Source organism: Myzus persicae, unplaced genomic scaffold (genome assembly GCF_001856785.1).
Source record: "Myzus persicae strain clone G006 unplaced genomic scaffold, MPER_G0061.0, whole genome shotgun sequence".
NCBI classification, from domain to species: Eukaryota; Metazoa; Arthropoda; class Insecta; order Hemiptera; family Aphididae; genus Myzus; species Myzus persicae.
In genome coordinates this window covers 369,039-382,991 of record NW_019103989.1, presented here as the reverse complement: position 1 = coordinate 382,991, position 13,953 = coordinate 369,039, and the positions used below count along the sequence as shown (strand labels likewise).

Genomic DNA, 13,953 nt, shown 5'->3' with positions numbered 1-13,953 from the left:
ACAGGGTTCGTAGGATCCTTAAAGCGATTCGATCCAGACAGTTTTTAAGGAGTTCAATATTGGTAATTATCTGTGTATGTTCAAGCCGTGCAGGTTGTGTAATTGTGTACGCAATAAAATTTAATGATCATTAGTGTGAGTGACTATGTATAAAATAAATAGCAGAGCACTCCACGTACATATCAATAACAAATTACCCAATTAGTATTCATTATTTTGTTGTTTTTTTTTTTTGGTCATAAGTATCTTTTGCCAATCATATTAACTAACCTAATCATCCAATAAAATTTCTGAAAAAATAATTTGAATTTGTCATAAAATGTACATGGAAATAACTATCTTACATTTTTAAATTAATTTTTCGACTTGAATAAATATTAATTATTGCTAAAATTTTAAAATCTTAATATTCAAAATTTAAAAATCTTATTTTGAAGGGCTAATGAATTCAATTTCAAAAAGTAGCAAAACCACTATAAAGAAAACTTCATGACGAATTCAAGTATGATTTCATAAGTTTTATACTTCTATCCGATAACTAGGAATTCGGATAGACAGTGCAGTTGGCACAAGATATATCTATTTTTGTAGAAAACAGAGACGGTATCGAATACAAACTAGGTTTAATAATTAAGGCTAGCTATATAATAGAGAAGAGTGGTTTTTTGTTAACGTTAGATGCTTAAAAATGTCTTGCTGATTGTTACCAAGGGTTCAAAGATCTCTGCAAATAGGGGTTGAAGTGAAGGGACGAAGGAAGATTTGGTCCCCCTATCTCTGACGGTGATTAAAAATCGTCCCCTTTAACGTCCCATTTACAAATGTAGTATTATTTGTGATTTAAATTTTACATGAAATAAATTACAAACTTGAACATGATCGTGGTTAAAAGTGAGATGACTGATGAGTATGTTAACACAATCACTGTTTATAAATTGTATATACATTAGACCAGCGATTCTCAACCGGGAGGTCGCCAACAATCATTTTAGAGTCGTCAATCCATGTGGGAAAAAAATTGTTTCACTTAGAATCTTATAATTAATAGTAAGTGTTAATGTGTTATAATATGTATATATATATATTTGGATAGTCCGATAGTCGATAAAAACGTTCATTGAAGTGTACCTACATAATATACCTTTTTTTGTGAAATATATATACACAAATAAATACAATAATAACAGTTGGTTCAATTTTTTAATACTTACATTATAAAAGGGTCGTTGGACATCTTGGTGACATTATAGGGGGTCGCGAACTCAAAAAGGTTGAGAACTGTTGCATTAGACATTATACATAAAATGATATATAAAAAGCTTCAAACTATATACATGTATACATTGTTCCCCTGGAATTTGTACCACTTTAAGCATTGATGCAAACTTGTCATTTTTAAGGAATTGTGTTTAGGCAATTTGTGGCCATTACTCGTCTTTGTTAGTGTATAGTAAATGATCATAAGTATAAACAAAGTACAGATCAAAGTTTACTTTGCATCAATCTGAGCACTTTTATTCAATTTTTTACGGGAATACAATTTTAAATTTGATCAACTTTTAAATTTTTATACTAAATGTATTAAAAGCAATTAAAAATATATATGCTCCGATCGATGCAAAGTAAATTTCTTATCAACTTAAAAATGTTTACTTTTTTTTATCAAACCACTAAAAGTACTTTAATATTTATATTTGTCAGTCACTAAGGTTTTTTTAATGAAAAATGCATAGGATTTGCAAGGTCCTTAAATAAATATAGGAACAATTTTAATTAATACTAAGTTTTAAAAATATTTTAACACGTCCGAGCCATTTAAAGATTCATGTAAATGTCTCAAGTGTTTAAATTTTTTGGTTCTTATTGAACTTTATGCTCAAATGATTTTTTTTTTAATAAGCTTGAATTTGTTAAAATCTCAAAAATGTATTAACTATTTTGTAGTTAAAAATTAATTTTTAATTTTAATACATGAAGGTTAAGAATTTGCCTACTGGCTATTACATGTTTTCTCATTAGTTTTCCTAACACAAATTGAAACAAAAGTTTAGGTTGAATTTTAATTTTTTACAAGATTCGTTAAAATCACCAATATTTTGTTGGCACTTTAGTGCATGACACTTCACTTGTCACAAGTTACTATGCAGTGGTCAGTGGAACGACATTATCGGTTTTCTTATATTATTTAATTCACTTAATTAAAACTTTAAAAGAAACTATTTTAGCTTAAAATGGTAAATTCTGCTGTATAGTAGGTTTCAAGTTACAAGTGGTTACCCACTGTAATAAATTGTGTTTAATTTGAATTCAAAGATATAAAATCATTGTATACGAAAAACGATTCTGAGCGAAGATGGTCTGTTAGCCTAATATATTATTTAGTAGTTAATTTAGTATATTTGAGAACATATTATTTATGTAATTTATTTTACTATTAAGCATTAGTATACAACAGTATAAGTTAAATTCATTTTATCCCAAAAAAATTAAATTGGAAAAGTCAGTGTCTATATCAAATATAATAATGTACTCAAAAAGTTTCAAGATCCGACTACTGATATTTTTAAATTACAAAGAAATAACTTAAATTACTATTCTTGATTATTTAAAATGCGATTTCGTCCAAATTTGAACATAAAAGAACTATAAAAGAAACCATGTTTATATATTTTTCAGATTTTTTGGTCACAGAATTTAGTATTTGTGTAGGTACAACTTTGTTTTAAATTGTTGATCCTTAGCTATAAAAGTTGAACATTTTATAAATATTTAACAGCAAAATTTATCTTCTATATAATTTAATACATTTTGTCAGAATTTGAACTTTAAATGCTTATAAAACAAAATTGTACCTATATATTTTTAATATTTTTCAATTTCTATTGTAACAATATCAGGAGGTCTGGATTACATGTTCAGGCTTTTTGACTCAACAAATAAAATTTAATTGACATTCATAAAAATGAAAAATTTTAAAATTTAAAATATCCGTAAGCAACTCAAAAGGAGTAAAATATTTTGAAAAATTTTCAAATATAACTAAGAATTGATAAGATAAACATTATATTATGGTATAAATTTAAAGAATCTAGCTACATTTATTCGTTTTGAATTACAACAAAATAAGATCGTTCAATAAGAAATCGAGTTTGAATACAAATTAAATTTGACTTTCGGGTGGACATTTTTTTGATAAAGATGAGGAATCTTGTATTCAATTTTCAAATCTTAGATTTAAAAGGAAACATTTTCATGAATTTCTAACTCAAAATAATTTGCTATTTCTCGTGATTTTTATGTATTATATAAAAATTTGAAATTCAGACGCTCATAAAAAATTGTGGATTTACAACTTTTTTTTTTAATTTCCACTAACAACAACTAACGAAGAACTTTGTATTACATTTTCGAGTTTTTTGACAGCGCAAACATTTTTTTGTCGATATTAATTCAAAAAAACTAATAATAATCGAAAATATCATATACCTATAAATTATAAATTGTTTAACATAAGTCAAAATATTTTTAAAATTATAAGGGGTGTAGAAAATGTTAATATATACATTTAGTGAAAGTTTCATGTATCTGCGGTCACTTGTTTTAGAGTTTAGAAATCAAAATCAATTTCGCGTAAAAATTCTCTTTCTCCTTAAATATTTTGTTTGTTTTTCCATGTGCTTTGGAAATTACAGAGATTTTTAAATTTTGACCTCCCAAATGAACAAACTAGATTAAATTTCTCATCGGAATAGATACTGATGTTGAAAATCGAAGCTTTATTTTGACTACTTATCGTGTACAGTGTACACAGGCACAAATAAAAATTAATTAATTAATAAACACACATCATTATAAAATTAATAAGTTCATCGCTCAGCTCAGAACTTAAAATATGAATCTATAATTATTAATTTATGTATTTTATTAATTTATTATTCATAATCAATGCCTATTCATGTAATGTAGGTTTTATTAGATGTCAGTTTGTGGTATGAGTATCGGTTTTGTTTAAATATTGGTTCACGTTCATAGTTTTCACCGAAAATAAAAAATTGTAATTATATCGGTAGCATAATCAGAAAAAGTGGTAAGTATAGGCTGTATTAAAAAATTATCCCTATGGAATCAATATTCCTAATATTTTCATTTTTCACTGAATAAGACAAACTTATTGTACAATATACTTATGCACGTTATAATAAACATGAAGGTGTAATAATATATACTTTGAAATAGTTAATACAGCGATGTCCATTCAAGCACTTCACGAAATTTGTTCTCTTTGACATTTAGATTAGAACACATGCCTCTACTATAAATAGGTTTTGACAGCAGTAGAGTTTGACTTTTACAATTAGCCGGTATACGGGAACAACTAATCTGACCAATAATTCATATACAAGAACAATATTTAGTGTCGATGTTTATTTTATGTACTATATAGTATAACAACTAAACTCTTTCCATTATTTTCGTTTAATTTATAGTAATATTTAAATTATTAGTTGTAAATAATAAATTCCCAAATTAGATTGGCATAGCTAAAATAAATATGGCTAAATTCAATAGGAAACTTCAAGTTACGGTAAGGCCACAGAAGAGACCAAATTTACCTAAAGCTGCAGTTAACATTTTAACTAGATGGCTTGAAGAAAATTGTACCAATCCATATCCATCCGAGTCAACGAAGAAAATTTTGATGGAAGTTACAAATCTTACTAAAAATCAAGTAGGTATACTTGATATAGTTTATATGAATATACATAATAAATAAATTCTACTACTTTTTTTAATACTACAATATAATATATTATCTTGAATATTAATGATGTGTTTAAAAAATGTCCTAATCATATAGATTTACAATTGGTTCATTAATAGTCGTCGGAGAATACTTCCAAACATTTTAAAGGAAAAGGATATAGACAAAAGTCTAATACTATTGAAAATTAAAAAGTTCACGTGTTTCACTCGTAACAGTTTTGCTCACCATTTTGAAAAGAAAACTCAATGGTATGAATAATGCCTTTAAATAGTTTAAAACAAACCTACATAGTGTTTATCTATAGTGATTTAATGTAAAAGTGCGTAGGAGCTAACAAGTAGTAATAACTATAATGACTTAAAGTAATAAGGCGTATAAACTATAAATATTTTGTATTTTAAATATCTCTTAAAATAATATTTATAGACATAGGAAGACAGGCAATTGGTTTCGGAAGTTAGAACACAAGTGTAGAACCTCCTTCAAAACTATAATTTCTCTTCATGTATGAAATTTATAATTAAATTTTAGATTCTGAGAAGAGCGATAAATATATTGGCTGTACAACGATGTGTGTTTTATTTGAGTTTATGGACATTATGTCATCACATTTTAAATCAGAAAATAATCTGATAAATTTTCAACTTTGAGGGTTATTTCTAGTAGAAAATTTGATCTAGTTGATATTTTAGGGGATCGGAAATTCCCAGTACTTTTCAAAATAATCTGGAAAACGAAAAAAAATCCTTTTTCGACAAAATCGATTTAAACTTATTTTGTTGTGATTTAAAAACAAATAACCATAGATATTTTAAATATTTTAGATTATTTCTTAGAGATTAGGTACCTATTTATAATTTATTTTATACTGTATTTGGCTTATTGCTTTATATAGTAAAATAAGCTACCATACAAATTAATAGCAATGTAAATATATGATAATATATATTAATATACACTTAGTAATATAAGCTAAAGAGGGACAGACCACCTCCGCTCAGAATCGTTTTTTGAATACATTTATTGAGGAAATAAGACCTGATAACAACAATATTAGCTATACGCTATAGGCCTACAACCTCTTTAATTATAACTGATTGTCTGAATTAGTCATTTTATTAGTTTTTTCTTAATACAATTATCACCTACTCATAATATTATATTCTTCATTTATAAGTTGTATGTTCATAGCTTACAACTTATTTAATTTTAAATTATTAAAAATATATTTGCAGTGATCTTTATTGTGCATATTTTTAACTACAATATAGCCATTAGGAAATGTAAAATTTTAATTTTTAATATGGAATTTAGTTACCATTCATCACTAAATAACCTAATTCTTATTTTTTTTAAATCATCGCAGTACGTATAGATTTAATATTATACCTGCTATTTAGTTACTTTATTTTTCATTTTATCATGTTTCAATGGAGAGATATACATTTAATACAATTTATTATTACTTTATTAATATATAAAATACGGGCATGCAACTAAATATTAAAATAGTTATGTTACTTAATCAAAAAAATCAATCAGAAGCTATATGAAGTGTTTATCTATAGACTTTATTTTTTTAGCAAAACCGAAAAAAAAATGGTCGAATCAGAACCTAATATTGAACCCAAAAACGAAGATTACAATTTGCAATTACTAGCAGAAGTGGCTACTAAATTGCCACGAATCTCATGTACATCATAATAATATATATTTAGGTATACATTATTTTTTATGTACGGTTAGTCAATAGGGTCATATTATAAGCATTTATTTGTTTTTAATTATAAGTGTATTTGTTAAGTACAATAAATTAATTACCTATACGATTGTTACCTTATTAGTTAATATTTATAGATAATATTGGTACCTATCTTAGTATCTTTGTATAACAGTTTTTCTGATACATCAATAAATGTACCTACCTACTGTGAGATAATATAAAATAGAATATAATACTTATTGCATATTATATTATTATATCATAATAATGTACAAATATTAATATAGTTCAAATGCATTGGTAAAGGAAATAATAAGAATTTATTTATCTACAGAGGAAACTAATATTTTATCGTAATTAATTATTTTAATTTATGGGCCATTAAACCTAAATATGAAAAATGTATGTTTATGCAATAAATAATAATAATACATAGTGACTTTATAACGTTTTTTTTTATTGTTATTATTATTTATATTTGTTATTGTTATTATTAAATTATAATTTATATTAGTTATATAATAAGTTTAAAAGACACATTGTTGTTCTACACTTCTAATTTCTACAGTTCTATAATCCATCGTGTATTCGTCATTAGCTGCCTATGGCTGGTATCTGGTGATGTGTAGTCAGCAACACGCAGCGGAAACGATTTCTCAATAACCTAGCTGGTTACTGGTTTGAAGATGAAAATCAGTTTTTTTTTTTTAAACATATAGGGCACAAGAACATTATCATGAATGTATAGATCATAATTCATAAGTATTAAGTACACATATGTAATTATGTAAACCGATAACACAAATTAAATTATACAAAATATAGTAATATATATCAAATTATAAATCTATAAATAATGCTGTACCTATCATAAATTTGGCCTTCAGTATTTTTGTATGAATGGTAGTAACTATGGTAGATGCTGTTTGTGTTTACCGTTCATAAATATATGACTACATCATACTCTATAGATTATAGAATACATATGTCTATAATGAAATCAAATTCGCTCCAATCAATCATAAATTCATAAATTGATTACTATTACGATTTAAAATTAAAAAAACTATTGTGCAAAAAAAATACCAACACGCCATTTATGGAAATTAAAATATTCCAATAAATAACGATTATTTGTATGTTTAAATCATGTATATGGTACTACCATACTAGATAGCTATAATATACTTAAAAAAATATTTTATATGTACCGCCTACATATGTTATTATCTAGTATAACTACTTAACAAAAAGGAATAAGAAATATTTTTATAGGTACGATGATGCTTCCATAGTAGTGTACCTGTATACTTGTATACTTGTAAGTTGTATTTATGTATGATGAAATAGTTGAAGCCTTGAAGTCTGAATAACTGTATCAACATCTTCTATTCTTCTCGATAGCAATGAAGGTATAGAACCATCATAGACTTACATTTTAAATACCTATATACCTACCTAATAATAATACATTCAGATTTAAGTCCATATAAGTGAAATATGAATATAATATAACGATTAACATTTGAAGTATATTTATTTTTTTTTTATATCTCCTGGTTTGTGGAAGTGGAAGTGGAAGTGTAGGAATTGCGGAAAAAATCTCTTAACGGCGGTTAAACTTTCGGCATTTTTAACATACAATTTTTGTAGTATTTTTATATTCCATTTAGGTGATATTATTATAATTTAGGTACTGTAAGCTTTACAAAATTATTCTTTTAAATTATTAATATTTAATTAAACTTGACATGCCCCTATGCATTATTACCCTAATTTTCATAAGTACTGGAGATTTTTTTTCCAATTACCATAGTGTAGAGTACCTACTATACAAACAAATAAATATACGTTTAGAGTGTAGTCGTGTTCGTGTAGACCATATGTTATAGACTATGGTTAAATAGTTTATACCTATAATAGGCTATAATAGCTATTAGGTACCTACATAAGTTATTACTTATTCAGTTATATAGGTACACAGCCCATCTACAGTCAGCCGTGGTGATGAATAACATTGTTCTGTGATAAGACCATTATTATAAATACATCAGCTGTGGTTTATTACTATATTCAGATAACTTGATGAATGATAACACACTTCAAAACTAGAAAAAGTAAATATTATTGTATTCTATTATTTTATTCATAGTATACTATGATTTTATTATTATTCAAACTTAATTTTTTTCTTTTGTTCTTAGTGATCATTGATCGTACCGTAGACCTCATCAAACAGTAGTTTTTTGTGAATACCTTGACGTAATTGAATATGGAATTATCAAAACAGTTATTCACACATTTTAAACAAATTTATTATTCAATGACAATACTAAAAAATTACTAAATATTTCATTTAAATATTCGTTTTGATTCATTAAAATGTGGAAACCAATACTTGTCGTTATATTTGGGCTGGCATCAGTGTGGAGTGAACTAATCAGTGGAAAATATGCAAGTTACAAGTCAAATGATCTTATACCCATTGTCTTGAAGGGAAATTACTCACAAAATTACCCAACAATTATCAACAACACTCTTTCATATTTGTTTCTTTATGATTACATGCCGGTAAACGTATTAATTATCTAATTTTATTATTTGGAAATTATATTTTAATTTTATTATTTATTTAATAGAATTCAACGTTTCAGCCACCAAGAGTTAAAGTCACATTAGTAGAGCCAGAAAATAATGACATTATAGATCCTTTAATAGTTGTTGTAAGACACCGCTCAGGAGTGATATCATGGCAACTGCCGTTCATTGAAAAACAACAAGAAATAAAGTATGAACTATGAGTTATACCACTACCTATATCTACAGGAAAATAAATTAGAAATCCAGCTATAAGATAATATTTCAATCCAAATCATATTTTTGAAAAATGTCTGTAGATTATTTTGTCATTTAACTATCTAGAATATCATATTTTTCTGACTTTCATGCTCTATTTATGATACCCAATATACTAATTTACAAATAACTATTCAACAACTAAACTGTTGGATTTTTTTAGATATTACAAAGCCGCTCATATACTGTGTCCGTTACTAAGTGCTTCCAACAATGAAAGTGGAATAGTTGTAAGTGTATCAACTAACAGTCCAATAAATAACACATTCATTTTACGTTTGGATGTTCAAAAATCATTTAATGTATTGTAAGTATTATTATTTATTATATTATGTCATTAAAATATATAAAATATCCTTCATTTATTAAATTAAAATTGTTAAGATTAAATCAAGAAGTATCATTCAGCCTATCACCATCGGAACCAGTATATTATTATTATAGTTTTAAACAAAATGCTTCTATGGTATTACTTCATGTTATGTCAGATGACACCATGTGTATGACATTGTCAATACAAAATTCATCGGTATGAATAAAATAATTATGTATCCAAAATATACACAACATATAAACAATTATTTATATTTTTAGTGTCCAGTTTTTGACTCTCTAGAAACAGTTCAATATGATGGTTTACGACAAACTGTCAGCAAAACTGGTGGTATTATTATATCGGTATGTTTATGTTTTTTAGTTTTATATTTAATGTATGTAATAGTTATACTAATATGTGTATAATTAAAGAAAAGTAAACTAATAATAATGATTATAAAGAAATCATTTTGGTGATCTCCTAAAAGAGTATTATTATTATTATTATTTATCAAATAATAGTATTGATTGTTTTGATGTATTATCACGAGTCACCAACCAAATTGTATTAATGGCTTGAAAAATGTCACCGTTTTAATTATCTTAGGTACTTAAAATAATAATTACTTTTAAGTATTTAAAGACTTATTACTTTTAGGCTTGTGCGAGGCATACTTTAATGTAATAAATATGTGTAAATCTAATTTTTAATAATATTAATATTATTTTGTAGAAAGATGAGTACCCGCTTGGACTGTTTATAGTCTTTGTAGTTCATAGTGATAATTCAGCATGTCATCGAGGAAACTATCAAGCCACCAATTCCAGAACAAAACATATACGTTTTGTGGTTAAACCAACTGTTGATTTTAATTACCAAATAATCAATTGCTTAATAGTAATTTTTATTTTTATTTCTATTTTGGTATTTACCACATTTTTTTATCATGCTAAAAGGTGAGTTTATTGTACTTTAATTTAAATTAAGATTTAAAATGTAAAATATATAATTTTATTTTCAATATAGAGATGATCTGAAAACAATTGTTATCACTCAAGAAGAACCGTCAACTAGTATTTGTTCAACCCCTGTTAATAGTAAGAATAACATTTTAGAATTTAGAATATTTAATTTAATATACAAAGTGGGTCCAATAAGCTGCGAACATTGTTGTAACTGAATTATTATATGCTACAAAGCTCTTACGAGTTATAAATAAATATATAGTTATATTCGTAGGTTTATTTATGTGTTTGATTACTCTTGGAATGCCTTAACCTGCAAATGTAATTTAACTCAAAACTAATTTTTTTAATTTTTTATGTAGTGGGGAGCTAATTTTAATTAATGTACTTCCCAAAAAATTGGCCAAATCTGAGAAATTGTTTTAAATTTGCCTATGATTAATATTAGTGATATTAGTGAAATTCAAATTTAGGTTTGAGTAGAGAAAAAAATTAACGGTATTTTTTTAACCTATAAATTAAACGAGGATAATACTTTTGAGACATTATTTCCCAAACATTTTTAAAAAAACAACTAAGAATTACACTTATTTATAACATTAAAAAAAATTTTTTTTTATAAACTAAGATCTGTAATCAATATTAATCATCATTATTATCCAGTACATATAATAAATTATCTGGAAGTCAAAAGTTATGAGAAAAATAGGTAAATAATAAATACAACATTGCTTAATCATTGCCATACCTTCCATAAGTATACATTATTATAGTTTTATTTAGATTTTTATTCATTAAGGGAGTTTACCTATGATATTAAATAATTTCAAACAATTTTATTGTCTCTGAATTGTTAAATTATGTTAATTTTAATATTTTTTAGTTCAACCTGATGATAATGTGAGTTATGATTCATCTTTGGATGAGACTGATATTGACATTTTGAATTCACCTGAACCTTGGAAAGATTTGATTAGGTAATGTTATATTTAATCACAATATAAATATTAATACAAATTGATTCAATTTCTTATTATATTTTATTTCCGTCATTAAATATTAGATTAAAAGAATATGCTACAACATTTTCATTGTTATTTACATTGTAAACAAGATAATAACCGACCTATCCTGTATAATGTAATTTTTGTTTAAGATTGAGGTCATGTGAATATAATAGAAAATGTTTACTTGAAATGAAATGTATTTTATGTTCAATAAATCTGTTTAGGACTAATTGAATTTTCTTTTGTACCAATTAACAAAATATTTATATTCATATTAACATTTTTAATAATTATTATTAAATTAAATGTCTATAATATACTACAAAATAAAAAGTATAAACCCAAGACAAAGACTAAATGTAAAAATAGATCTTAGATTTTATGTATTCATAGAGTACAACAGAATTAAAATTCTTTGAATACTAATGGAATAGACAAAAAAAAAAAGCAAAGGGACACCAAGAAATATTTTTCATTTATTAATGTTTGAGGTTAAAATTGTAATAATATATGTTTAACGTTTTCATTTTTCAGAACCAAAGCATGTTTATATGTCAGTGATTTATCTAAAAAAGATCATAGAATTTTAAAAGCCAAATCTAGTTTATACGTATGGAATTTGATAACAGTAGCTGTATTTTATTCATTGCCTGTTATTCAATTAGTTTTTACTTCACAAAAAGTACATTCTGTTTGATTTTGTAATTATTAAAAATAATAACCTGTTTTAAATATTTTTTAGATGCTCAATGAAACTGGAAATCAGGATTTGTGTTATTATAATTTTCTATGTTCGCATAGTTTTGTATTAGGGCCATGGAAATTTAGTGATTTCAATCATATATTTTCAAATATTGGTTATATATTTTTCGGACTTCTTTTCATTTTAATTACATATAAACGAGAATGTGTGAATATACCCAACAAAGTAATTATTGTAACTATTTATAACTGACTGATTTTTCTAATAAAATATTTTTAATTCACAGAAATTTGGTATTCCCAATCATTGTGGTTTGTATTACGCAATGGGATCAGCACTAGCTATGGAAGGGTTAATGAGTGCTTGTTACCATATATGCCCTAATCATTCCAATTTTCAATTTGGTAATTACTTTAAATAGTTATGAATATTGGGTTTACGTTGTTTTATAATTTAATATTTATTAATAACTGATTTTAGATACAAGTTTTATGTACATAATATGTATGTTGAGTATGATCAAAATTTATCAAACTAGACATCCTGACATCAATGCTAATGCATATTTAGTGTTTGGTGTTTTGGCATTTGTTATTATACTTGGTCTTACTGGTATTATGTACGAAGGTCCAATACTTTTTATTCTCTTCACTTGTTTACATTTAATAATGATATTTTGGTTATCCGCACAAATATACTATATGGGCAGGTGGAAATTAGGTAATTTTTAGTATAATTTTTGAAATAATATATTTTAAAGTAATAATTTTATTAATTTATTAGATAAAAAAACACCAAAACGATTTTTAAACCACATAATGACTGCACCAAATCCATGTAAACCAAAGTATCCGAACCGTATGGTTTTGTTGAGTATTGGTAAATCATAACTAACTAATTTTAAGTTACAATTTTTATAATAATTATTAAAAATATTTATTTAGGTATTTTAGTAAATTTGGGATTGGCCATAAGTCATTGGATCATTAAGTTTGGCAATTTTGGAAATTACCTTTTAATATTGTTTATGGTCAATTTGATTCTGTATCTATCATTTTATATTGTCATGAAGTTGATATCAAAGGAAAAATTACATTTTTGGCCATTACTGTACATTTTGTTGGCTATGATATTTTGGTCTGCCTCATTGTATTTTTATGTGCATAAATCAAGTTCATGGACTGTAAGTATTTTTAAATTTTATCTTAATAACAAAACGAATAGTTGATAATTTTCTTCAATTGGATGTAGCTAAGTGCAGCTGAATCAAGAACGTATAACACTCCGTGTACTTTTATGGATTTCTATGATAATCACGATATTTGGCATTTCCTGTCAGCTATTAGTTTGTACCTCTCATTTATGGTTTTGTTTACATTGGACGATGATGTTAATAATAAACCTACTGCTACAATACCTGTTTTTTAGTAAATGTAAATTGTAATGTGATCTTATTTAAATATTATTATTAATGTAGCAATGATCAAGTCAAACATTACCAAAGTACAATAGTATAATATAAAATTGTGAATATAGAATTGTATTTTATTTGTTGTGTTTAAAATTTTAGTTTTACATTTTACAATTTAAAAAGTCATTAATCATTATTATAAAAATG

At 25.3% G+C, this 13,953-nt stretch overlaps 2 protein-coding genes across 2 annotated transcripts; both read left to right on the top strand.

The window, feature by feature from the left end:
* The first annotated feature begins 3,900 nt into the window (after positions 1-3,900).
* Positions 3,901-6,516, top strand: LOC111037306 (homeobox protein TGIF2-like). Its single transcript, XM_022319818.1, has 3 exons — positions 3,901-4,729; positions 4,859-5,013; positions 6,349-6,516. The coding sequence occupies exons 1-3, from the start codon at positions 4,553-4,555 to the stop codon at positions 6,467-6,469; spliced, it is 453 nt and encodes a 150-aa protein (XP_022175510.1). The 5' UTR covers positions 3,901-4,552; the 3' UTR covers positions 6,470-6,516.
* A 2,354-nt stretch (positions 6,517-8,870) lies between these two features.
* Positions 8,871-13,763, top strand: LOC111037304 (SID1 transmembrane family member 1-like). Its single transcript, XM_022319817.1, has 15 exons — positions 8,871-9,059; positions 9,128-9,276; positions 9,508-9,651; positions 9,729-9,873; positions 9,939-10,022; positions 10,393-10,616; positions 10,687-10,757; positions 11,509-11,602; positions 12,167-12,314; positions 12,375-12,560; positions 12,622-12,739; positions 12,816-13,055; positions 13,119-13,214; positions 13,280-13,518; positions 13,587-13,763. The coding sequence occupies exons 1-15, from the start codon at positions 8,871-8,873 to the stop codon at positions 13,761-13,763; spliced, it is 2,304 nt and encodes a 767-aa protein (XP_022175509.1).
* Positions 13,764-13,953: the final 190 nt, after the last annotated feature.

What these genes read in the sequence shown, in the direction of transcription:
- LOC111037304 (XM_022319817.1), top strand. Translation starts at nt 8,871, where the DNA reads ATGTGGAAACCAATACTTGTCGTTATATTTGGGCTGGCATCAGTGTGG. An exon ending in TAGTTTTTACTTCACAAAAA is followed by an intron (nt 12,315 to 12,374) that starts GTACATTCTGTT and finishes AATATTTTTTAG; the next exon opens with ATGCTCAATGAAACTGGAAA. An exon ending in TATGGGCAGGTGGAAATTAG is followed by an intron (nt 13,056 to 13,118) that starts GTAATTTTTAGT and finishes TTAATTTATTAG; the next exon opens with ATAAAAAAACACCAAAACGA.
- LOC111037306 (XM_022319818.1), top strand. Translation starts at nt 4,553, where the DNA reads ATGGCTAAATTCAATAGGAAACTTCAAGTTACGGTAAGGCCACAGAAG. An exon ending in CAAATCTTACTAAAAATCAA is followed by an intron (nt 4,730 to 4,858) that starts GTAGGTATACTT and finishes CTAATCATATAG; the next exon opens with ATTTACAATTGGTTCATTAA. An exon ending in TTTGAAAAGAAAACTCAATG is followed by an intron (nt 5,014 to 6,348) that starts GTATGAATAATG and finishes TTATTTTTTTAG; the next exon opens with CAAAACCGAAAAAAAAATGG.